General features: G+C 37.5%; 1 protein-coding gene across 6 annotated transcripts in view; it reads right to left on the bottom strand.

Annotated features, from left to right (window-relative positions):
• EFCAB5 (EF-hand calcium binding domain 5) overlaps positions 1-27,506 on the bottom strand; it is a 161,444-nt gene that overhangs the window by 5,560 nt on the left and 128,378 nt on the right. For 5 of the 6 annotated variants that reach the window (XM_074189122.1, XM_074189121.1, XM_074189120.1 and 2 more), the window contains 8 exons: positions 27,062-27,351; positions 25,290-25,462; positions 22,748-22,976; positions 12,499-12,651; positions 8,430-8,533; positions 2,819-3,072; positions 2,225-2,502; positions 2,049-2,145 (listed from right to left, as the gene is read on the bottom strand). In XM_074189122.1, coding sequence (XP_074045223.1) covers positions 2,049-2,145; positions 2,225-2,502; positions 2,819-3,072; positions 8,430-8,533; positions 12,499-12,651; positions 22,748-22,976; positions 25,290-25,462; positions 27,062-27,351 — 1,578 coding nt within the window. The remainder of the gene's footprint in view (positions 1-2,048; positions 2,146-2,224; positions 2,503-2,818; positions 3,073-8,429; positions 8,534-12,498; positions 12,652-22,747; positions 22,977-25,289; positions 25,463-27,061; positions 27,352-27,506) is intronic. The other variant, XM_074189124.1, reaches the window with a different exon arrangement.

The following is a 27,506-nucleotide window of genomic DNA, read 5'->3' as shown; positions in this document are numbered from 1 at the left end:
GCAGAGGTTTCTTTTTTTCTTCCCAACTAAATTCTTGTGATATTAAAAAAATATTTAAAAATATCACAATTCTTGTGATTTTTAAAAAGCACCACCTAGGTAGGGAGACAGACTGCAGTGTTTCAACTTAGACCTAAATACCTCTCTTCTCTTTCTTAACTGCTTTAATCACTGAGAAACCCTAAAGGTCTTGCTCTCTTATTTTTTTTTTTTAGGACTAGATAAAAGTGGTCATTCTTTGCCTCTTTGCCCTATCTCTTTCTTACCTAGCCTTTATCACTGAATAGGCATTGCCTCAATCAAACTGTTAAAGACTTTATCTCAAAAAGGTCTAGGCCTCCCACTTCAGCCAGAGCCATCTCCAGTCATCCTGATTCCTATCTGGCCACTGGACTCAAATGGCTCTGGAGAAGAAAATGAAGCTGGGGGCTTAATACAGCATCCCCCTCATTCAAATCCAATTCATGTACTTGGCATGACATAATCTCCCTCATGTCATGGTTCTCTTTGAAAGCAATGGACAAACAACAATCTTTCCTATTCAAGGGGAGCTACCTGGTCCTGACCAGATTTCGGCTCTAATCCTAAATCTGCCATTGCTTAGAGAATTAAATATACTCCGTGTGTTATCTATAGCCCTTCACAACACTTCATCTCTTCTTTCTAGGATGATTATATGTGACTGCCTTTCAGACCCTTTCCCTTCCAGCTACATAAATCACTTCAAACAAATTAGAGCCAGACCAAAAGTTGGAAGCAATCTTTCCCAAGCAACTCTACCTTCATCCTCTACAGGCTGTCCCCTCAAGCTAGAGATGCTCTCCCTCCTCACCTCTGTCCCACAGAACGCCTTGTTCCCCTCAGAACTCAGTGGTATCACTTCCTATAAGAGAATTTTTCTTGATCTACCAAGCTGTTAGTACTTAACCCCACTCAACCTACTAAAATTATTTAATTTTAATTTTGCATGTTACTTGAATTTACTTATCTGTGTACATGTTTTTTTCCTGCTAAATAAAACATAAGATCCATGCTCATAGGCACCGTGATTGGAGTTTGTTTTTTGTTTGTTTGTTTGTTTGTTTAGTATATCCATTACCAAGCATAATATTTGGTAGAATCAATTGGTCAGGCAACAAGCATTTACTATTTACTCTGCTTGTTCCAAGTGCCAGCAATACAAAGAAAGGTAAAACCAACTCTTGCCCTCAAGAAGTTTATGTTCTAATGGGGAGTCAACATACAAACAACTATGGACACACAAAATATAGACAAAGAAACTGGTGATAATTTCAAAGAGAAGTTAGCCATGAGAGTGAATGGGAAAGACTTCTTGAAGAAATTGGGAAAAAAGTTCAAAACAAATAAATGGTTGTTGAATTCAATTATATTGCCTTATTCTTATTCCTATCTTTCCTCAACTTTGCCAGTTTTCTGGGGGTGCTTTAATTTATTTCTCTTATCCTTCCTGATCTGGGCCATTCTTTTATATGATTTATGGTCTGATGTTCTTTTGAGACATGTTTGTTCTTATCCTTTGACTATGTTCCATTAGGAAATGACTCTTGGTTTCATGTATTTATGTTAGTTCCCCAGATACTTGGATATCAGGTTTTGATCAGGGAACTTTGAATACAAAGATTTATCCTCCACCCTTCCCCAACCCTCTCATTTTTGTTGTCTTGGTCTCATCTGTTATTGTTCACTTCTTTCAGTTATGTCTGACTTTTTATGACCCCATTTGAGGTTATCTTGGCAAAGATGCTGAAGTGGATGGATATTTCCTTCTCCAAATCGTTTGATAGATGAGGGAACTGAGACAAACAGGGATAAGTGACTTGCCCCAGGTCATATTGCTAATAAGTGTCTGAGGCTGAATTTAAACTCAATAAGATGAAATCTTCCTAACTCCAGCACTAGTACTCTATGCACTATGGCCCCATTTAGCAGCCCTTTTCTTCTTGCCTAACTCCAACTCAAATCTCTGAATTGCAATTGGATTATATTACTATTACTAAAGGTTTGGGAAAAGAAAGGAGGTTATTTACCTTTGATATACTTAGAAATTAGATCGGAATCAACCTTGACATGTTCTGCAGTGGGATCAAAGGTGCAAAGTCTTGAAATCAATTCATTGGTAATGTGCTGCAAACAGAGAGCAGAAGGATGAGGAGATGATTGGACACTATCAGTCCACCACAGCAAAGTTCATGATTCTACCTACCTCTTTACATTGATCCCACTCCTCAACAAGCTCTGTATTCTTCAATTTGGGATGAATGATCAACACTACTGCTTTTATGATATCATGGACCAAGGTGGGAGGCCTGTAATTATCATTTTCAGTGAGTAGGAAATCATTAGGCAAAACTTGATCATAGTAATTCTTCAGATCTATGAAGGCCTGAGAATTGAGCTCACAGATCCTTTCCTGGACCTCTGTCAGCATGATGCGGAAGAAGAGAACTCCTATCCTTTGTACTTCTCCTTTGAACTCTAACTCTGCAATCATAAGAAGACATCTCTCTCATTGATGTTCCAGGACACATACCTGCTCAGTGACCCATGCCACCTTTCTTGAATCTGGGGATCCAGGTATATTAAACTTAGAATTTTCTCTTTCAAGGAAAAAAAAGGCCATAGAATTAGATCTGGAAGATATTTTAGAGGTCATCTAGTGTTGACTCCTGTATGAAGACAAAGTGCTTAAGGTCACACAGTCAATAAATGGTGAATTGGGATCTTGGATTCCCCATGTCTGATTCCTGCAGAACCCATGAATCTAGGATTCAGTTGTCTCCTCAAATGCCATACCTACCTAGGATGTATCTTTTCTTGATTTCTCCCAAGTATTCGCCTAATATTTCATTGCAGGCTGCTTGGACTATCTTCAACATTTTCTGTAGATCTTTATACTCCTGACTCAGTAGCATCTTCTGTTCTGCAATGCTGATATCAAGCAACCCCAGTGCTTTGCCCTTTCTGTCTCGAATTGGCACAACTATGTGATGGATTCCAAGGGCAGAAGTAAAAATAACCTCGGAGGTGTCTATGCATCTAAAGATATAGTCTCTGAAACAGAAGCAGATAGACAGAAGGGTATGACATCACTTCATCCTATTTACAGCCATCTTCCAGAATAGTTACATTCTCATTAGCATAGGAGCTAATCCAACAATAGTGATAAATGTTGAATTCAAACAAGGCATGATAGACACTCTTTCTTTATATCTTCATTGAAAAGCATAGACACGGAGACAGATACATGTTCTCCCTGTTCTATACCTGGGTTTTCATGATTTTAAGACTGGTCTTCTATTCATCCCATTATCTCTTATGGCGTAATAATAGCTCTTTCCATTTTGTGCCTTGCTTTGTCTAGCTATGCGTCAAAAATTGGACATGTGGGTTATTTCCATTTTTCTATTGTAATGAATAATGATGCCAGGAATATGTTCATACTAAGAGGGGTTTTTTTGTCCTTTCAATAACATCCTTAGAGTTTAATTGTAGTAGTCTCATTACCAGGTAAGAAAGTAGTAGAAAGCAATTTTGTAGCTTTTAAGAGGAAGCACATTCCCCTTTTGATAAAGAGGTAGAGGATTATAGATATACAATGTTTTATATACAGGTCCAGGCACAGAATAGGTATTTAAGAAATATTTATTTCTTTGTACAATCAGATGCAGTCACTGAATCATTTGGTTTACTTTTTTACAAAGGAGATAACACTGTGTTATTAAAAACAAGCGGCATTAACAAAATTTATAAGAATTTGGGAGTTCTTATTATATGTGTACTTAGAATATTATATTAACTTGAAAAGCATCAGCAAACACGAACATTTCCTTAAATAAGTAAAATAAATATAAAATATATAATAAATATTTAAATAAACAGTGGGAGTGTTCTATATGACATGATAAATCTTGATTATAAACAACTTGGTTTAAATACATTTTAAATTTCCCATGGTAGTTGCTCCCACACTCTGCCTATCCCCCCCAGGGGAACCCACCTAAAGTGGTTACTCTAAACTTAAACATCTCACATTTCCTTTGAGCTTCTTCAATTCTGCTTTGCTCATAGAGCATAATACCCTTTCTGATGAGGGTACTCCATGCTGGGTGATTCTGTGCCAGTGTCTCCCATGCTATACAAACAATTCCAAAGTTCTTAAGACTTTCAGAGTGACCCTGTATTGCTTCTTCTGATCCTGCTGTGAGCCCTTGCCCTGTGTAAGTTCTCCATAAAATAGACTTTTTGGCAATTTGAACATGACCAGCCTATCATATTTGCACTCTCTATAGTAATGAATTTTTGGCAGCTTAGCTTGAGAAAGAACCTCAGTGCTGGTATCTTCTCCTGCCAGGGGATCTTCAGAATCTAATTTAAATGAAAGCAATTCAGTTTCTTGACATGGTACTCGTAGACTGTCCAGGATTCACAGGCATGCAACAATGAAGTCAAAACAACAACTCTGTAGCTCTTCAGTTTGGTAGTCAGTCTAATACTTCTCTCCTACACTTTCTTTCAGAGCCTCCCAAATACTGAGCTCACTCTGGCAATGTGTGCATCAACCTCATTGTCAATGTGTACCTCCTTGGAAAGTACACTGTCAAATAAGTGAACTTATTATCACAGTATTCAGATCTTCTCCATTTTCTATAATTGATGGTTCCACGATATGGATGGTATGATGTTGACCAATAAAGTATCTGTGTTTTCTTGGTATTAATTATATGCAGTAGGTGCGTAATAAATACATATTGGTTGACTGATCAATTAATTCCTCTTTTACTCCTAAATCATGTGTCTGTATCAAGATGGTAACCCCTTGTGTGACCTTGGAGTGTACTTCTTAGATTTATACCAACAACTTCTATAGTAATAAAATTATCATTCAGAAAGAGACTTCAGAAGAAATGAACATTTTATATTTAGAAACAAAGGCAACCTGTATGATTAAACGTGATACTGGAAGATCTGTGGTTCCACAGCAATGCTAACCCACAGCAACACTAAATAAGTGGTTTATTCTTTCGTAATAGTATATCTATCCCTTTCACTACCATTCAGAAAGAATTTAGAAATTTACATATATATATATACATATATATGTGTGTTTATTGTTACATAAACTTGAAAAATATCAAAAAATATGAACATTTCCTTAAACTAAGAAGAAAGAGGGTTCAATCTACACCCAGTATCTCTATTTTTGAGTTATCCATTTACTTTTTTGCTTTCTGCTTCCATCTTCTGAAACAGGGATCCCAGAATCTATCTTTTTTTGGGCCTTCATCCTCTTTGTTCTTTCTATTGCTCTTCAAAACTGTTGCCTATCCCCCTTCTGCTTTACCCTCTATAATCCCCTTGACTTCTGAGATGGTATACTGTCCTGGTTTTCTTAGGGTATATGTGTGAAACCTGTTGTAACCTTGGATGTCAGTCTCTCTAACTTTCAAAATCTTTATCTGGAAAATAGAACATGAAGGGAAATGGAACAAAGAGGGAGACTAGGAACAAGGCTTCCAAACAAACAAGAAAATAAAGAGAAGAGGGGCCAGAAGGAATCACAGACAAGTAAGACAGCTTTGAAAATCCTATGCTTAATAAGAAAAATAAGCTCTACATAGAGTTAGATTTTTCATGTATGAATTCCTCCTGTTCTATGGTGTTTTTGGAAAAACTCATTTTATTTGGTGTTTGTTAAGCTTAAAGGTCTTTTATTATTAAATTAGAAATAGAATAGATATTATTAAATTAGAACTAGAATAGAACTTCCTTTTCAGTAAGGTCTGTCACGCATTTTTCTTTATATTTCTAGTGCCTGGCTCAGTATTTGAGATATGGTGTTTAATAAATTCTTAGTAATTAATTTCCTCTGACTTTTCTAACTACTTGTTTCTCCATCAGTTTAGTTCTGAATCTTTCGGTCTTCAAGGTTTAGTCTTCTTCAACCATCTTGCCTTTTCCTCTCTTCCTTGATGATTTTATTCACTCCATTGATTCAGAAACCTTCTAGAACTATAAGGCCCTAGATTTGAAGCTGGAAATCATTTTAGAAGCAATAAATACCCCCATTTTACAAATGAGAAAACCGAGGGCAAGAGAGGGGAAGTGACTTGCCCAAAGGTAGTTGGGCACAGAGTAGCTGGTGGAGATTTTGGAATTCTAAAGTCACTGCTTTTTTCAGCACATGCTGTATTCCTACCCAAGATCTTTCCCCCAAATGTTCTGCATATGTCAAACTGCCAATAGTACATTTCTACACTTGGATGTCACAGTAGTATATCAAACTCAACATGCCCCAAAGCAAGCATCTCTTCTTTCTCCCAAAAGCATAGATCCCTTTCTGACTAGCCAGTTTAGATCAGTGATACCAATATGATTCATTAAGTCATCCATGCTGTTAGCTTATATTTTTCTATTTCTTCTTTCCTCCCCTAAATCATTGCTTTTCTATCTTGTCATCCCTCTATCAATCCACTCTATCAAAAGGCCACTGCCACCATCTCAGAGGCAGCTGCTGACACATAGTGGATAGTGCATTAGCCCTTGGGGTCAGGAAGATGTGTTTAAACACTGCCTAAGAAACTTAAAAGCTCTGTGACCCTAGACAAATAACTTCACCTTTCTCAGTCTCAGTTTCCTCATCTGTGAAGCAGAGATAATAATATCACCTAGTTTACAGGAATGTTGTGAGGTTCAAATGAAATAACTTTGCTTTAAATCAAACTGTAAAGAACTATGTAAATGTTGTCTATTATTATTTTTAGCCTAACCCTCACTACTTCACATTTCATCATCAAAGGATCATAGTCTTTGAGCTAAAAGGGACTTTAGAAGCTATGGAGTCCAATTCCCTTATTTTAACACTTGAGAAAACCAAGGCCAGAACTAAATGACTTATCCACCTTCAACCCATTCTTAATATTACTTCCAGAATTATCTTATTCTTGAATAAATCAGACTGTGTTGCTTTCCACCTTCAAACTCTTCAATGAGTCTTTACCTTTTCCTAAATAAAGTTCATACTCCTTGGTTTGACCTCGAATGTTCTTTATGCTTTTTGCTGCACCCACTTGATTCCACTCCAACTGGACTACTGACATATGATTATAGGATCATAAACTTAGCACTAGAAAGGATCTGAAAAGACACCAAGTCCAACACCCTCATTTTACAGATGAGGAAATTGAGGCTGAATGAGATAAAGTAACAAAGCTAATGTCTGAGGCAGGATTTGAACCCAAATGTTCCCAAGCCCAAGAGCAGCATTTAGCACCCATGATGCTTCCAATGCCTAGAGGACCATTATGTCATTTCTGCCATTGCAAACTTCCCATTATTTAAGGCCCAGTTCAAATGCCATTTTCTTTCTGATGCTTTCCTGCACATCCTTTTCCCCTTATTGCTTTGCTTGCAAACTCTCTCTTACACACTTATCCTGTATTATTTTGTATAGTAGTTATTTGTGTTTATGCCAGACCCTACCACCAAACTGTGAACTACAGGAAGCCAGGAAGAGTGCCCTACAAAATCTTATCTTTCTTAAATCCTAGGGCAATGCTAGTTCTTTTATCAATCTTAGGATTTTAACAGGGTAGGGAGTTTCCTGGTTAGAAAATTCTTTTCATCAAAATTTCTCCACAATAAATTCAATTTGTGGAAAAGGCAGGGTATGACATCATCTTCCTGACTGCATTTAATAGACATTTAATAAATATTTGATGATGATTTGGCTGAAGACAATGTTGACTTGAAGAAAGACAATGTGGATGGAGACTTGTCCTTTGAAGGAATATCTGTCTCCTCTGAGGCATACTGGTGTGTGATCCTGGACAAGTCACTTAACCCTTTGGCACCCCAGGCAATTACTCCCTAAGACTCTAAGTTGCAGAGAAATTTCCAATCTGTACTTGTGGAGGAAGCTCCCTTCCTCCTGAACTTACTGTTACTCTAGTCCATACCCATTCTATTACTGATGATAACTGGCTCTCTACCATTTCAAAGCAATTTCAAGATGTGTTAGTCAATAAATAGCCTCCTCTTCTCCTGATCCAAACATTCAATATGGGAACATGTATTCATTGGACACCTACATTAATTAGCAGATCTATTCTGTTAAGTAGACAAGTTAATGGTTCCTGTTGTCAGACTAGCTTTCAATTCAATTTCTACTCTGTCAAGCAAATCTCATCAAAAGGCTGTTAGAAGGGTTTTCTAGATTGCCCCTTTACTTATCATGGGTGGCAGGTGCCATCTTCTGGCTGTTTGGGAATGAATGAGATGAATAGATCATAATTTGTTTCAGTCCATAGAGTTGGTCCTACAAAGCATCTTTTGAGGGGCTGGTTTCCTATCATGTAGTGTTCTCAGTGCTCTAATAGTCAGCTGGCATTAAGGGAGTCTCATCTACTTACCTGAATAGATTCTCCTTTCTGCAGAGGGGGACAGGAGAGGAGAAGATTTCCATATGACCGTTATTGTCCAAGTACATCATTTTTCGTAGAATATAATCTGAATCCTTGAAAGGAGGGATGGCAAAGAGATTTCAGTGCAGTTAGAATTAGTTCCCCATGTGTGTTCATGTACTCTTCTGATTACCCTTCACCCAGGAAAAGCATGGGGGTGGGGTTAAGGGGTGGGATAAGGATTAAAGAAGTCAGTCTAATTCAGCGGCTAAAGGGCTTCCTTTGATGCCAAGAAGATCTGGTTTCTAGTCCCACCTCTGATACGTGTTAGCTCTGCCACTGAGTTGATCAGTCTCTCAAGGTTCTAGATAACTCTCTAAGAATATAAAATGTCAAGGTGCTGCCCCACACTGGTAGAGGAATTTGATCACTTTGGAATTTCTTATAAAAAGAAATTACTATTGGGAGGATTTTGACCTATGCCCCTGATGTGCCATTTGAATCCGTACTCATGTTGTCTATTGTTCTATGGTATAATGAGAACCCATCTAGGAGTTAGAATGGTCTGCATTCAATACTGGGAACAACGTAAAAGCCATTTAACCATCTTTAGTGTCCCAGATGACTCTCAAAAACTAGAAATTCTTAGAATCATAGCCTAAGGCCTGGAAGAAACTTAGAAACCATCTAGACCTGAGATGTCCAACACTTAACCAAAGGGTGGCCCACTACCAAGTGTGCCTTCTAAGTCCACATGTACCTAAAGGAATCCTGTGTGGTTTAGTGGCCTCTATTTCTATTTGAATTGGACACCAGTGATCTAGGGTAACTCACTCATTTTGCACATGGAAAAACTGAGGCCCAGAACATCATCTACCTTGCCCAAGATCCCACAACTTAAGAGAGGCAGAGCTAGGCTTTAAACCTAAAGCCCCCTGACTCCCAAGTTGGCCTTCTTTCCATTATAACACCTTGGTTCATTGACATTGGCAATGGAAATTTCCATATTTTGTGTTTTCCCTAAATTATTGAAATTATAGATCTGGTTCAAAAGAAAAAGAGAAGAGGAAGGGGAGAAGAAGTGACTAATCCTGAAATACTCTTGACTAATGGAAAGAAACTAGAGAAAGCATATATTTTCTAAACAGACATCACTCAAAAAGTGAAGCCAAGATGCCTTTCTTGATTCCCTCAGTTGTTGGTGCCCTTCCCAAAATCACTGTGCACTTTGCACATATTTTATATCATTTGTCTTTGAATATGTTGTTTCTTCTTTGTAGAATATAAGCTCATTGTTGATGATATACAAACAAAAGTGAGACATCTCAACCCTGCCCTAAAAGAGCCTACATTCTACAAGGAGGGAATGACAAAAGTTATCGGTAAAAAAATGAAAAAAATTAAAAGAAAGCTTAGGAATTGGTTAATGCAATTCTATAACCAATAAGCCTTGAATTCTACACTGAACTCTAGAAGAAGTTCTCTGCAAACCTTCTAGAAGACAAGGCTAATGGCTTGAAAGAACTATGGGGCCTCTATTAGAAGTCATTGGAGATTCCAGCACTGGACAGCTGTTCCTGGGTTCTAGACTTTGGACAGCACTTTGGTGCTGATACCTTTTCTAGAAGCTTCCCAGGGTTCTCTAATTTACTGCTTTTGAACACTTGTGAATTGAAAACCTAGACTATTAAGTTCTGTTAGAAAGATACCTAGTCCAAGGATAGTTTCAAAGGAAGGGCTTGTAGGGTTACTTCTGTGTAGAAACTACACAAACTTTTATTTTGTGTGACTAGAGGTCTTTTTTTGCTTGCTTACTGATTCTTGGTTATATTCTGAATTATCTTAGCTCCAAATACAATCACAAATTTGGAGTTGGAAGATCCAGTATATAACCCCTAAATTTTCTTTTTTGTTATTTTTGCAAGGCAAAAGGATTTAGTGACTTGCCCAAGGTCACACAGCTAGGTAATTATTAAGTGTCTGAAGCTGGATTTGAACTCAGATCCTCCTTACTCCAGGGTCAATGCTCTATCCACTGTGCCACCAAGCTGCCCCTCCCCCTTAGTTTTCAAAATAAGGAAACTGAGGTCTAGAGGAGTTAAGTAAATTGCCCAAGGCCACAAAAAGAAAATAGCCTTCCCAGAATGCTTAGGAATTGGATGGTGCAATTATAACCAGTGAGCCTTGAATTCTTCACTGAACACTAAAAGTAGTTCTGCAGCATACTGGAAGGACAGAGTCAGTGACCTACAGCTAATAGTTGAGTCAGGAAACAAATCTAGGTTCTCCAACTCCAGAGGCATTGTACCAACTGTCTGAGTGACCTGTGGATAAGTGAGATATTATCATAATAGAGTTAAAGAATGACTTCTTATATATGTATTTTCATACTTATCCTAGCCAGTTTCTCCCTCAAATGTAGACAGTCGCAGTGATCTCTCCAGGAATATGCTGGTAAATCTTTACCTATAGGCTCTCTGAAGATTCTTATGCTTAATCTACACAACTAGCATTTCCCTAAGCTTAGACAATAAAAAAATGCCAATAATTCAAGCCCTGATTTGTAGCTTTTACTAATTTCTGAGACATCGATGCTCACCTTGAAAACTTAGAATGGTCTGCATTCAATACTGTAAGGTCTCATGACCTGACATTCCCAGATCTCTCCCCTTCCTCTGAACTCATTTGGAACTTCATGTTGTAATAGCTATCACATTGTATTTAACTTTAGATGTGATGTAGACTTTGTCCTGAGTTCCAACATCTATCCACAATAATTATTTGAATACAGGGACAATGTATTCAACTTTGTGGGATCACCTGAAGTTTTTATCATGGCAAGCTGTTCATGTTAAGAGCCACAAACATTTGCTAAAGGGATGGATGAATGAGCCAATAATTCCAATCATCTACCATGGCTATGAGCATGAACCTATAAATGAGACTTTTGCAATTCATAAGAAGAGTTTGGAATTTGGTAACTGAAGATTAGGCTCAAAGTTTAGCTCTGCCACTGACTACCTGTGTGACCTTAAGCCATACCTTAATCTCTTGGGGTCTTAGTTTCTACATTGTAAAATGAGAGGGGCTTATGTGACCCCAAAGTTTTCTGCTAGTTATAAGTCTATGAATGCTAAAACAAAACCCAAACTATTCCTATAAATGATTTTTAAATCTCTCCATTACAAAAGCCTCACAGTAATGAGATAAAAACAATGGTTTATACCCTTTCTTATGCATGTGAAATTCCCATGAAGATGAATGGTTCTCTACAAACAGAAAGAAGAGATTCTTAAATGAAAATGATATTACTTTACATGATTACATTGGTTTACCTTTTTTGTGGGACAATCAGGATTAAGCAATTTGCCCAGGATCAGGGCACTGGTCAGTGCCAAGTATCAGAAGGTAGATTTGAACTCAGATCCTTCTGTCTCCAAGGCTGGTACTCTATCCACTGAGCCACTGAGTAGCCTGGTTTGCACTTTTAAAAATTATTCTAAACAACACATTAGAACTAATTCCATCAGAGGGTGTATTAGATAGGCCATCTTTAAACATTATTTAATAATAATATTAATTAAACATAAATCATTTCTGTGCCTTGTATGAACTCATGTACATACTCTTTGTATAATGTCTTTCCCATTAGATTGTAAACTCCATAAGGGCAGGAACAGTGTTTTTTTTGGTCTTTATCTTCCCAATGTTTAACAAAGTATCTGATACATGATAAGTGCCTATTAATTGCATTTGTCTTGATGAAGGTACATTTTATTCTCCACTAAGATCAAATAACCTTTCCATGATCCCAGGACTATATATCATAGAAACAAGGCTTCTGATTCTAGTCCAGAGGATTTCTATTGAATCATATTTGCCTCTCAAATATAATACAGGAAGATCACATTAAACCTAGGATCCTTTTTGAGTTTGCACAAAAGAACCAAGTGTGACAATGTCTCCAATGAATACCAGTTAAATTCAAAAGTGCTACCATTTACACATGACAAAAAGTCAATATTGCTCCAAGATTCCATCATATATGAGAATTTTGATTCTATCCTGCACTCCTCACCTCATCTGGTCCAGGTTCCACCAGGAAGGTGATGATGTTTGTGATATTAGGTGCTACAACGCAGAGCCAGCCAGCAGCAACTGCTATCACATGCAAGATATGTTCTTGACTGTGGACATAGTGGTAGGCAATACTAAGTGTATTGGTCACACCCTGAAGGGATGGAGACAAAATTATAGCACATGTCAGTACACAGAAGATGCTCATAGAAAGGGAAATTCCCATAATGCATCTGTGCCCTTACTTAAATGTGGTTTTTTTGTACTAATTAAGTCAACCCTACCTAAATCTCTATAAAATGATCAACAAGAGGACATTCAGACTTTACTAGGGGACTTTCGAACTTTCCTGTTAAAATGATCAGACCTAAACAGAAAGTTTGATCTTCAAGTTCAGGATTCAGGTGAAGCATAGAGGGGGTGGAAGGGAAGGGCAAATTATGAGGGATTTAATAATGTTGAGCCACATGTATTCCTGCATGGAAGATGAACTGATAATTTATATGAACCTTCTCATTTACTAGGGCAGTTAGGAGGAGAATATATAGACAAGGCACAGGAGGGAGGTGAATATGAAGATATATTATAAAGATGAAGTTAATGGGTGAGAAAGGGAACATATTGGGGTAAAGAGAAAGGAGAGGTAGAATGGACTAAGATATTTCATGAAAAAAGAGGCAAGGAAAAGTTTTTTGGGGGGCAGCTAGGTGGTACAGTGAATAGAGCAGAGGCCCTGGAGTCAGGAGGACCTGAGTTCAAATCCAGCCTCAGACAATTAATAATTGCCTAGCTGTGTGACCTTGGGCAAGTCACTTAACCCCATTGCCTTAAATAAACAAAAAAATTTTTAAAGTTTTTGCAATGGAGTAGAAGGGGGGAAGATGAGGGGGAATGAGTGAACCTTCATTCTCATCTGCAGTGGCTCAGAGAGGAAATAGCGAATTCACAAATGGAGGATAGAAATCTATCTTACCCTAGAGGAAAAAAGAAGAAGAAAGGGATGGAAGAAAAAGATTGAGGGAGGGGAGCAGGATTTGGTGATAGGAGGGAGAGAGAGATCATGGGAGGGGCTAGTCAGATACAACACACTTTTGAGGAGGGACAGGGTAAAAGGAGAGAGAGGATAGAATAAATGAATATGGGGAGGAATAGGATGGAGGGAAATACAACAACTAGGAATAGCAATTGTGGGGAAAAAAAAAACTTCTCTGATGGACTTATGATAAAAAGTGAGATCCATCCCAAAGACAGAGCTGATGGTATCTGAATCTAGACTGAAGAACACTTTTTTCCCCTCTCACTTTATTTTTCTTGAGGTTTCTCTATCTTTGTGGGGGGGAGGGATTATGTTTACTTTTACAACAAGACTACCGTTAATAATGTGAAAAAATAAATAAAAGTCTTCTCTAACAAAAAAATAGGAATCTTAAACAAAAAAAGGAATAAAGAAATCGCGAGGAAGGGATTTCAGAAAAGTCTGAAAAGACTTCCATGAATTGATGCTGAGTGAAATGAGCAAAACCAGAACATTATACACACTAACAACATTGGGTAATGATCAAGCATGATAGACTTGCTCATTTCAGCAGAACAATAACCAAAGATAATTTTACAAGACTTGTGATGGAAAATATCATCCATATCCAGAGAAGGAAATATGGAATTTAAATGAAGACCAAAGCTTATCGTCTTCAATTTTTAAAAAATTTTCTTATGTATTGTGTAAATTTGTTGTCTCCAATATTTTCTTTCTTCCATTTGAATCTGAGTCTTCTCTCACAACATGTTCAATTTCAATCTATACTTAGCATGTTTGCAAATGTAAAATCTATATCAGATTGATTTCTATAGGGGGAAGGGGGAGGTAAGGAAGGGAGGGAGAAAAATTGTAAAACTCAAAAACCTTCCTAAAATGTTGTTTAAAAACTACCATTTTATGTAGTTGGAAAAACAAATAAAATATTTATAATTAACAACTTGCAATGAGATAGTCTCCTTCCCACCTAAGGGATACCATTCTACTTTGGGAGAACTTCAATTGATCTTAGAAGCTTTTTCCTTACTAGAAGTTCAATTTTGCCTCTTTGCACCTTCCACTGATTGCTCCTCCTTTCATCCTCTGGGGCCAAGCCCAACAAGTTTCTATATGAAAGTCCTCCAAATACTTGAAAATAGTTGTGTATTCCCTTGCCAAGTATTCTCTTTCCCAAGTTAAGCCTCCTCTGTTCCCTTAATGGATCCTCTTGTGGCATCAGCTTGAGATCTTTTATTGTTCTTGTTGCCCTTTCCTAGATTTTTCTTCTGCTTATCACTGTCATTTCTAAAATATGACTCTCGGGGAGGCTAGGTGGCGTAGTGGATAAAGCACCGGTCCTGGAGTCAGGAGTACCTGGGTTCAAATCCGGTCTCAGACATTTAATAATGACCTATCCGTGTGGCCTTGGGCAAGCCACTTAACCCCGTTTGCCTTGCAAAAAAAACTAAAAAAAAATACGGCTCTCAAAGATGAATAAAATAGTCTAGACGTGTTCTGACCAGGTCAAAGTATGGCAAGATCCTTCTCCTCCCTTGCCTGATCTTCTCTAAATACAACCAAAGATAGCATCAGCTTTCTTGGCTACCTTTTCACACCCTGATGACTAGTATTTAGCTCTCAGATCACCAAAAGCCTCCAGATCTTTTTCAAGTCAATTGCCATCTAGCTATGCCTCTTCCATCTTTAACTTAAATTGCAAGATTTTACATTTATCCTCATTAAAGTTCATCTAATCACTGATCCCCTTATCTATCCAAAACCCTCTATACTATGGCTAAGTCATTTCTTTTCAGTTCTTCCAAAAGAGAAGAAATTTTGTCAAATGCCTTTGTAAATTCTAGGAATACTATCTGTATAGCAGTCCCCTGACCTACCAATCTAATAACTCTGTCCAAAATGGAAATAGGATTAATGTGGCATAATTTGTTCCTGATGAAGTCATTCTTGGTTCTTTTTTATCACAAATTCCTTTGTAAATGTTTGCCAGCTATTCCTTGGATGACTCATTCAAGAATTTTGTCAAGAATAAAAGCCAAACTCACAAGCCTACAGTTTGCAGATTCCATGCCATCACCTTTTTTTAAATGGGAGATTTGCTCTTTTCTAATATTGCACTAACTCCTCTTGTGATCTTTTTATTTTTAGATTTTTTTTTCAAGGCAATGGGGTTAAGTGGCTTGCCCAAGAACACATGGCTAGGTCATTATTAAGTGTCTGAGGTCAGATTTGAACCCAGGTACTCCTGACTCCAAGGCCGGTGCTCTGTTCACTGCCACACCTAGCTGCCCCTTCTTGTGACCTTTTGAGGGATACTGGTGGTGGTTCAACAATAAAAATAATAAAACCTAATAAAAACATAATTAATAAAGTGATAACATAATTATATGGTACTTTTTATGGTTTTTCAAAAATGTCTTAGTCCTTTGAAGAAGGTAATATAAATATTATTATTCTCACTTAACAGATTGGGAAATTGAGGTACAAAGAAATAAATGACATACACTATTACATACTAAGTATTAGAGCTGGGATTCGAACCAGATATCTCACTTGAAATCCAGTGGTCTAGTCTTATCATTACACCACCTTCCAAGTTGTGTATAATCACTTGAGGGAAAAAAAGTTTAACTTCACTAAAAACTAAAAGAAAATACATATCCAAGGCATATTTTAGTTATCTCACATCCATAAAACTGGAACAATAGTTAAAAATCAATGTGATGCTTCAGGGAACATTGCTTGTAGAATTGCAAATTGGTATGGTCTTTTGGGAAAGTATTCTGATACCTTATAATATATAATTTTGATAGCTGCAAAACTGATTATGTTTTTTACCCAAGATCCTTATTACTGGTAACATATTCTATGGACATATTTAAAGTGGAAAAAACTATCTAAAGAAAAATATTTATTATTAAATTATTAGTTTTAAAATGAAAATTACCTAACATCCCAGTAGCTTAGTGATGGTGGTATATTAATGTAATTAAATATAGCAAAGCTATTAAAATCACAAATATGAAGAATACAGAGAAAAATTTAGGGGTAGCTAGGTGGCACAGTGGATAAAGCACCAACCCTGGACTCGGGAGGACCTGAGTGCAAATTTGACTTCAGTAAATATTGAGCTAGCTGTGTGACCTTGAGCAAGTCACTTTATCTCATTGCCTAGCAAAAACCAAAAAAAAAAATTAAGATAGACATGAAAGCAAAATTATGATTTTTGGAACAGTGACTATAATTATAGAAAAAGTACACATACTATCTATAATATATTTTATATCATATATGTAATATATTTTATATATGTGTTTGTGTATGTGTGTGTGTATATACACACATACACAAATGTAAATGAACAATTGACAAAATGAGAACCACAAAAAATCCAATAATCTATGGATGTAATTAATATGTATACAGTTTTTATCTGAACCTGTAATTTCATCAGTTTGTGTTTAGGACTTTTGAAAATTCTAAAGCACTAAATAAAAACTCTAAACATGAAACTTTTTCTAAACTGCAACTTAAACAACAATTAAAACTGACCACTCTGATTCATAGAGTTATTATTTGAGGTACCAAGACCTCTTGATAAGTGACTCGCCAGAATCAGACAGTTAATGTATTTCAGAAGCTGAACTGGAACCCAGATCCTCCTGAACCCAAGACTATTTCTTGCATGTTGAATTGCCTTTTCTAATAAACAGCATGTCAACCAATATCTTCAAATCAGCATCCACAGAGTGACTTTGATGTCATTGGTATCAGACCAAACAAGTGCTGAAGTTGACATTACTTGTAATTTGCTGATGAATTACTTGAAATTCCAAAGTTTTTTCTCTTTTTTTCTTCTATCTTGCCCTATAAGCCAGCTTTAAAGGAAGTACAGTGATATTATAAAAAAATCTTTGGAATAGGATCAAAGGAAGCCTGGATTATAGTATATGATGGATGGATGGATAGATTTATATCTGTATAGATGTACGTATGTATGTATGTATGGTTGTATGGATGGAAGGAAAGGCTAGGATAAGATAGAAAAATAGACAGATGGATGAATGGATAGATGGGAGATTTTATAGAGAGAGAGATAGATATGTATCAAAAGATAGATACATACCTATCTCTATCTATATCTCTATACATCCTATGGAGAAAGAGGGGTAGAGATACTGGTCTGACATTACCTAGCTATATGAGCTTAGATAAGTTGCTTCCCTTATCTTGGCATCAGTTTTTCTTGCAACTCAGAAAAGTGTTGGACCAAATAAATTCTAAGTTTCCTTCTAAGTGTAATGGAAAAAGTACTAGTTTTTAAAATACTGTCATATTTGAATTTGTGTAAAATTCTGAGTATTTAAAAAATTAAAAACAATTAGACAAATTGTTTTCCTGATACTTTAAACCCCTTCACTAATGCTCAAAAGCTCTGGGTGCATCTTTGTAAAAAAGCAATTAAAAAAAAAAATCTGAGAAAAGATGGTAACTGCTAGTCTGCTGTGTCCTCTTCTGGTTATTCCTTGGAATTGCACCTGTAGCATGACTTTTCATGTTGTTCTGAAGTGCCAAACTTCCTTTGGTTTTTATTTTTCTTCTGTCTTTTTTTGGTTGGCTTTGTTCAAAGATAGAAATGGCTAGCTTATAGGCAGTAGAGATTCTACTCATTCCTGTCTCCATTGCATTTTCCTGAAGAGCCAAATTTCTCTGTTGTTTGCATGCATCAGGTTCAGTCTTAGGGACTTCTCAATAATTCTCTCTCCTTGGCTTATGCTCTGGCCTAGAATTTCACTTGAGAATATTGGAATTTGGCTTGTATCTAATTCTCTGCAAAAAAATAAAACGCCCTTCCCTCTAATGAAATTGCTCAGTTTAGCAAAATATCAAAGATAGTAGAGATATTAATTAATCCAACAACAAAAAATTCAATGGACACATAGAATTCATATTCTATGAGAGGTGAATTCATAAAAAAGTCAAACCAACTCCTGAAGCTGATGAGATTCAACCTCACAGAGATAGAAACTGAACTCCAGACTTATTGTAATCCTCATCTGAGGGTGATGTTAACTGTGAAGGAATTGAGCAAAGCAATTCTCCCTTTGAGTTCCATCTTCCTCAAAGACCTTGATAGTCCTCCAGACTATTACCACAATGCTGGGGTTGAGGTTTTTCTGCAAAGTGGAAACACTTGGGATTGCTAGTTTCTGTTTCCTTCCTTGGACCTACATTGTTCAAATAACTCATTACCAATATAGTGAAAGGCTCTTCTGCTCCAACCCTATCTTGGTCCAGGAACTCCCTCCCTTGGTCTAGGCTTGGTAAAAGAACTTCCCACTTAGTCCTTGCCCTCCATTTGTCCCTCTCTATGAACCCCAGGAAACCCAGACACCATCCAAGATAACCAGGAGGCAGAAAAAACTGTCATTGGGGGCACCTTTCTCCCTTTGCTTTCCTTTTAACCTAGGGCTGTCCAGACCCTATCACCATTCCCCTTGCATCCCTTCATCCCTTCATCCTGGGCTGCCCAGACAGTAATGGAGTTTCTAGGCAGAAAGAACAACATGGTGGCTCTCACCACTTGGATGAGCTTGGAGTTGCCACCTACAGTACTTTTTTTTTTAGGTTTTTGCAAGGCAAATGGGGTTAAGTGGCTTGCCCAAGGCCACACAGCTAGGCAATTATTAAGTGTCTGAGACCGGATTTGAACCCAGGTACTCCTGACTCCAAGGCCGGTGCTTTATCCACTACACCACCTAGCCGCCCCCAGTACTTTCAGATGAGATGGAAGACCATTATCCTTTCCTATTGGCCCTGTCCCTGTCATAAGATCCTCTGAATCTTGCCACCTGATCTTCCACTCCATCCTCCTGCTGGTGAACCTTAGACTCTTTCTTGCCATTGGCCCCACCACTGGGCTTTCATGCGCCAACTCTTTAATCGCATGAATCCTATAGCATTGCCTTCTCTACTTAAGAGTATGAACTTCTTGAGAGCAGCGAGTGTTCTGCTTATTTTATTTGTATCCTAAGCTCTTAGCACAACATTAAGCACATAGTAAACAAATGATTTTCATTCATTAATTCATTCATTATCTTCAGCAGTTACTTGATTCACATGATTCTATGGAGAGGTTATAGAAACTTCCCTCCAGTCAGTCAAATCTGTGTTTCCAACTGGCTCCCTTTAATGTCCTATGCCCGCCCCTATTTGTCTCCTGTGTTTCTTTTCTCCCTTTTAAAAGTGATGTTTATCTTTTGTCTCAAAGAAGACCATGACATCAGGGAGGTGATGTTATGAGAAACACACGAATTGGATTTGGGAGGAAGGGTGGTTGGGCTAAGTCTCCTCCAGAGCCATCTGGGTCCAGTGGCTTTAATAAGTGTCAGATGTCTAAGGTGAGATTCAAACTCCCATACTCCTGATTCTAAGGTCAGTGATCTGCACTTACCTAACTGCCCTTTATAAAAGGTATAATCCAAGGGTGTAGCACAAGAGTATAAATTGGTTGCATTAATCAATCATCCTTATTGTGATATCAATGGAAATTCTCAGAACAAGGCAAAAAATTTACACCTCATCAAAGAGCCATCTTGATCAAATCCTTCAATAATAGTTTTACTTAATAGAAGGAATTATCAAGGGGCAGCTGGGTGGTACAGTGGATAGAACACTGGCCCTGGAGTCAAGAGGACCTGAATTCAAATTCAGCCTCAGACACTTAATACTTACTTAGTTGTGCGACCTTGGGCAAGACACTTAACCCTTGTCTTTCAAAAAAAGGAGTCATCAAGAAAAGTCAGAGCAAACCCCTTATCAAGGGGGCAATGAGGACTTGGGAAAATAATTGGGGTCACTTACTATATGGTAGAACTGTACCATTCTATTAGATTAATTTAGATTAATGTATCATCATTCATTTGGCCATTTTCTGACTATGATGTATGCTGCTTACAACTGTCTGCAATTGCACATAAAGCATGTCTGTGTCTTTTTGTAATATTTTAGGACAAAAATCTTATAATGCAACCACCGGGTCAAAAGGCACAATTTGATCTGTGATTCATTGAACATGTATATGTTGTCCAAAACATGTGCATAAAACTATGGTCCTACCAACATTATATTATCAATGATGCCTTTCTTTGGTGAATTTGCTTAATATTTGAAACAGTTCTGTCATTTCATTTTGTTACCTTTTGGAAAGATTTATTGTGTTTGATAATATTAAAATTATCAATGTTATTAATCCTTTACTGATTTCAACTTGTAAGACTATGAGATTGTTTTTAGCTATTTCATTACAGGATCATTAGATATAAGTATACTTTAAATTTATATTCTTTCATTTTATAAACAACGCTTTGAGTATCATGCACTCCTCTTGTTTATCTCTGTTTTGAATTGAACTTTGTCCAATATCATTAGTACTATAGCTGGTCTTCTCTTTGGAATTTCTATTTGTTTTTTCCAAAAGCATATGTGGAACCCAGCTCCCTTCAGATTTCTCACTTTACCATCTTGACTGGAAAAAGCATTATGTTATCTTTCATGCCAACATCAGCACCATTTTGGGCAGTCTGATTTTAAAATCCCAATACTTGGAAATTTGGGGGTAGAAATTTGAATTAGACATTTCCAGTCAGATAGTTTGGAGATATCTCACACTCAGTATGTTCAAAACAGAGCTCATTATATTTTCCCTCAGATCCACCTATCTTCCTAGTATCTATTTTGCTGTTGTAGGTATCATGATATTTCTAGTCACCAGAGGTAAAGACTTCCCCTTTAGAAAATTGGAAAGGTCAATGATAATACTCACTCTTGGGTTGGTTGCACAACACTGGCATACAGTATGTATGCTCACCAAGACAGATATCCACCTTGATATCATCCTTAATTATTTACTTTTCCTATATGTACAAGCAGTTGTCAGATCTTGATCCTATCCCCACAAAACCTCTTTCATCTAATCCCTTCTCTTTAATTACACGGTCTCCTCCCTAATTCAACCCTTCATCATCTCTCCTCACCTCTGAAATAGTGATAACTTCCTAATTGGTCTCTCTACTCTAGTAGGTCTTCTCAACAATCCATATTCCTCTAGCTACTGAAGTGATATTTCTGCCCATGTCACTCCTCAGTTCAAGAAGCTCATGGGATTCCCTATTGCCCCAAGGATTAAATAGAAATGTTTTTATTTGGATCCAGTCTAGATTTATTTCATATTCTTCTCCCGATCTCTGCCTCTTGGACTCCCTAGCATCCTTCAAAGCTTCATTCAAGTACAATTGCCTGCTTGAGGCCTTCCTGATTCCCCCAGAGGCTTGTGTCTCCCTCTTCAGGCAAAAATGATCTTCCATTTAATTCGTATGTATTTTGCAATATGTATACATGTTGTTTCCTCCAGTAGAACCCAAGCTCCTCAGTGAGGGCAGAGATTATTTTGTTTCTTCTCTCTTTATATCACCTAAGGTCTAGTAAAGTACTTAGTCTACAACAGGCATTTAATCAGTGCTTGTGATTGATTCATTCTTCATTGCATCTTCTTTTCCCTAAAATTATAAAACTGAACACAAGGGTTAGACCAGGATTTTGTGAGACTAGAATTCATTGTTTAGAACGGAAAGGATTTCTGGTTACTTAGCTGAAAAAAAAAACCACACACTGTAAAAATTCTTCAAGTAAATTTCTATTTCAGCAAGATCATTTTCTGATAGTACAATTTCTACTCTTTAACATAAATTGTCCCTTCCTCCCCGCCCCCAGCTGAAAAAAATAGGTCCCTTATTGTCCAACTTTCTTAAAAAATTAAGAAATGGTTAGCTGGATCACACATTCCTCCCATTTACACAGGCGAGACATCTTAAGTCATGAATGAAAAACATATTCAAGGGATAAAACAAAGACTGGATGCCTGTTTCTAACATGATCAACAATTCCACCCTGAAAATTTCTTAAGCCTTCCATTATGTGTGGAGTCTTTATCATTAGAATACAAACTCTTTGAAGGTAGGGACCATCTTGTGTTTTTCCCCACATAGTGGGGACATAGCATAGTGCCTATTATAAATAAGCATTCATCAAATTAAACTCATTCTTTTTCCCTTTGTCTTTCTATCTAATCTCTCTATCTTTTTCCTTTACGTGCGTCTTTTTCTTTCTAGTCACTCCAAGGAGGCAAGGCTGTCGTTTCAATGTTTCTGCTATCTACCTGATAGAAGCTGATTTCATGTCTTGCAAAGATGTTTTTTTTGAAGGGATCTTGTAGGGTGTCTATCCCCAGAACCCCAAAGGTTCTCTTATAAGCATCCATAAGAGGGAGAGCCAGAAACGACCCTCTCTGTTCTTTTGCTGGTCGGGAAGTATTCCAGAAGTGAATATTTCCATGCTTCTCAACTTGTGGGACATGGATTGGCTGTCCTTGATCCACCACTGAAAAACTGAAGGGCAAAAAAAAGATGAATAATAAGGGGCTGGAAGGCTTTTAGGAGGAGCCAAAAAAGAAATCAATTTCAGTGGTGGAAATATTCAATTTCTATCATATATATATATATATATATATATATATATTATATAATATATGTGATGTTAGAGAAGGAAATTAAAGAGCAATAATCTAGAGATTCTTACTTAAAAAAAAAACCAAGACCTGTAATTTCATTGGTGTAGGAGATTCTGAGAATCAATTGTTAAATTTTCAGTCTGAGCATTTACACCTTGGAAGTGTGAAAAATGCTACTAATCAGGGTTTGATTTCTTGTTTAATTGATTTGCCTTAAGAAAATGATGAGGGAAATGTTATTAATACAGATTAAATTATCATATAGAAGATCCAGTTGTTAAAACATTTACTGAAGATGATGAAGAAAAGCCAGAAATTTCCAGGGTTATTACCTCAATTTCCCTCAAAAAACATTAAATCAAACCACTAAAATGGATTCTGGAGCAATAGAACCCACAAAAAGATGGGATAAACCAATTTTCCAACTTAAGATATCTTAGAAGGACTTCAAGAAAGATCTGTCTCATTCAGATAAAAGGGTAGCGCAGCCCAGATCAGGCAGGGTATGGATAAGCAAGGAAAAGGCTCTTAGCTGTAGTGCAGATCAATAACTGAGGCTCCTGGGTCATAGTTCAGCAGGCCATTGGCACAGGAGATCAGTTGTGAGGGTCCCAGCTCCAATGGGGAAGGCATATTCTAAGCCCAGAGCTCTACACCACAGGCAGGACTGGTTTGGGCTACTCCAGCAGAGGGAGCAAACCACCAGCACTTGAGGTCTCAGTCTGGAAATTCAGTGACCAGAATCCTGGCCCTCAACAAAAGAAGTTTGGGACTGTGCCTCCTATGCCCAGAATTCAACTTTAAAAAAAAAATAAGCAACCCCCCCCAAAGAGCCCTAACCATAAAAAGTGATAGAGAAGACCAAAACATGAACTCAGAAGAAAATGGCCAAATGCCCAAATGTGAAGCTTTGAAGGGAAATATGAATTGATCTGAAGTTCAAATAATTCTCTTGGAAGAACTCACAAAGGATCTTACAAATCAAGTAAGAGAGGTAGAAGAAAAATTGGGAAAAGAAATGAGAGTTATATAGGAGAATTATGAAAAAACAATCAACAGTTTAGAAAAGGATTTGAACGTGTTTATCTATATGAAAAGTGGAGAATGATTAGAACTGCTGAAATTCAGCTTGAAGACAAAGCACAGTGTGCTGCATTTAATTGACTAAAGAAAGCAACTCCTAAAAAAATAGAATTGCCCAAATGGTAAAAAAAAAAAAATCCATTGAAGAAAACAACTCCTTTAAAAGTAGAATTGGTCAAATGGAAAAGGAATTAGAAAAACTAAGTGAAAAAAATTCCTTTAAAATTAGAATTGGGGGGGCGGCTAGGTGGTGCAGTGGATAGAGCACCAGCCCTGGAGTCAGGAGTACCTAAGTTCAAATTTAACCTCTTAATAATTAATAACACTTAATAATTACCTGTGTGGCCTTCGGAAAGTCACTTAACCCCATTTGCCTTGCAAAAAAAATTAGAATTGGGCAAGTGGAATCTAATGACTCTTTGAGTCATTAAGAGTCAAACAAAATCAAAAGAATGAAAAAGATAAAAGAACATGTAAAATAATTCAGTGGAAAAACAACTAACCTGGAAAATAAATCCAGAAGGGATAACTTAAGAATTATTGGACTAACTGAAAGGCATGTTCAAAAAAAGGGCCTGGATAATATCTTTCAAGAGGTTATCCAGGAAAACTGACATCCTAGAACCAGAGGGGAAAATAGCCAATGAAAGAATCCACCAATCACCTCCTGAAAGAGACATCAAAATGGAAACTCTAAGGAATACTATAACCAAATTCCAAAAGCTTACTCATGACAGGCTTTTTGACTTCAAGGACATATTTCCTCAATAGAGGAAAAAACACTGGAAGATAATCAGTACAGAATAAATAGTTTATGAGAAAGACCTGCTAGGAACATGAAACACCACCCATCTTTTGAGGCTCAGTTTCCAAAGGAGAAAGCTAGAAATCTAGAAAAACATCTCTTAAGAAGATAGAAACTATTCCCAAGAGGGGTCATAATAGCCCTGCTATTAGACTGTCCTTGGTGAAGAAGAACACTTTGGATGAGATTTATCTGGCTTTTCTCTCTTAGGAGATTCAAAAAGTTTCAAAGCTACTTCATTCAGGAATGAGAAGAAGTATGTAAGCATAAGGGGAGAGGAAATGAACCTTTTGGAGTCCTTACCTGATTCCTTTCATGTCTCGGTAAAGCACTTCTTTTAAGACAAATGGAGCATCATGTGCAGTGCAAGCCACATTCCTCAGGAGGACATTTCCTCTCTGGGGCATGAGTTTGTTCTCTTCCAAGAGGGAAACATGGGCACTAATCTTCTTGTTGTTGCCATGGGCTTCAGCATCCTAAAATTAGAGGAATACCCAGCATGTTCCCTATACTAGCTCCTGACCTATATACCATGCAGTGATGTCTCCCCTCTTTCTTTTGTCAGTGAGTTAGCTCTATTGTTTCTCTAAAATCTGATGATGACTTTGAGTACCATGAAGGGGACAGTGAATGTTGCTGAAATTTTCCATGTAGAGAGGTAAAAGACAACCTCCCTTAGAGCTAGATGGGACTTCAAAACTCATTTAATTCATCCCCTTCATTTTTCAGGTGTTAAAACTGAAAGTCAGAAAGATTTTTCCTCTTATGATTCTCTAGGGACTTGTGTTGCTTTTTCTGTATCCCTAGGATTTAGTTTTTCAGGGCTTAGCAGATTACTTAAGGAATGTTTGTTGCTTGATTGGTTTATAGATTAAAGCTTTAAAGGGACCTCCAGAACCACCAGATCTAAACCTGGTTAAAACTGTGGCCCAGACATGTTAAATTATTTCCTTAAGATCATGCAGTAACATTAGAGATAGGATTGGACCCCATAGCCTGTACCTTTGCGTTGTCTAACAGTACTGAGAAATGAAGTGACTTGCCCTTTGTCATCTAAGTTAGAATGGATCAGAAATAGGACTTAAGACTCAAATCTTCCTGCCACCAAATAGCAGCTAGATACACCATAGGCGTCATGGTGCCAGAGACTGGGAAATTGCTTCAGGAAGAACTGGGTTCAAATTTGACCTCAGACTCTTGCTAGCTATGTGACCTTGGGCAAGTTACTTCTCTGCTATTGCTTTCTGCCTCAATTTCTGCAACTGCAAAATGAAAATAACATCTCCCTCCTGTAGTCAGTGTAAGGAATGCATGAAATATTTGTAAAAACTTTAGCATAGTTGCTCAGATTAAGGTGCTTAATAAAAGCTTGTTTTCTCCCTTTATTCCCTGTTTCCTTCTTGGCCAAGATACAGTTTTATCAACTGAATATGAAAGATTTTAACAAGTAATAAAAGACCTAAACCTCAAAAAATGTATTTTAAGCCCATACAAAATATGAGGTTAAAATGAGACTTCTGGCTGGCCAAGGTCTTTGCTGTTGTTGGTTCAAGGTCTTCTTAAGTTCCTGGTCAGAGGAAGCTTAGTGAAAAATCTCACTTTGGAGGAGGGCAGGGCAGAAAATCATTCTTGTCTTTTTGACAGTATTTCTGTGACACACAGGGATCATAAAGCTAAAACTTAAATTAAAGCTTAAATTGACTTTAGAGGTCATCTAGCCTAATCCTTCATTTTACAGATGAGGAAACTGAGGCCCCAGGAGATTCAATGTTTTATCCAGGGTCCCACTATGGCAGCACCAGAATTTCCAAGATTCTACAAGCTTTCTCTGTCTAAGTCTGCTGGTGTCCTATCCACTCCCCTCTTACTCTCTCCTTCTTTTCCAACCCCAACCTGATCACTCTTTTCACTGTGGTTCCCCCATCCATTAGGTCACCAAGGACACAAAGGGACATCTGCAGCAGCTGCTGAGAGTTCTTCTGTAGTATCCCTGTGGCTGCTGTTACATGGTGGAGTTGAACCCCAGAATACAATAAGGTTCTTCTTCCCAAGACCACTCCTTCTGGAACACATACCTCAGTCAAAGCCTTGAAGACTGCAGAATACACGGGTTCTAGACAAACCCCACTGGTTTCTGCAGCTCGCTGGATCTGGTGGAGCCATTTTCGCCGGGCCACACTCCGAAGCTGCTCCGCCTGGGTCCGCTTCAAGCTCATCATCAAATATTCCACCACGTTGTCAAAGACTTCGTTTTCATTCCCAGTGAGCTCGGCCACAACTAGCTCAATGTAGTTTCTAAAGTGATCTACATTTAATCTCACTTCATTGCCAGGGTGGGGCGTTGGAAGTTTTATGTGCAGTTTTGCTAAAGAGTAAGAGACCCAGACCAAGAGCTAAATAAAAGTTCATTTTCTTTCTTTTGTTTTCTTTAGTTTTTTTGCAAGGCAATGGGGTTAAGTGGCTTGCCCAAGGCCATACAACTAGGTAATTATTAAGTATCTGAGGCCAGATTTGAACTCA

Source organism: Macrotis lagotis, chromosome 5 (assembly GCF_037893015.1).
Source record: "Macrotis lagotis isolate mMagLag1 chromosome 5, bilby.v1.9.chrom.fasta, whole genome shotgun sequence".
Lineage (NCBI taxonomy): Eukaryota > Metazoa > Chordata > Mammalia > Peramelemorphia > Peramelidae > Macrotis > Macrotis lagotis.
This window is presented reverse-complemented; position numbering and strand designations above follow the sequence as displayed.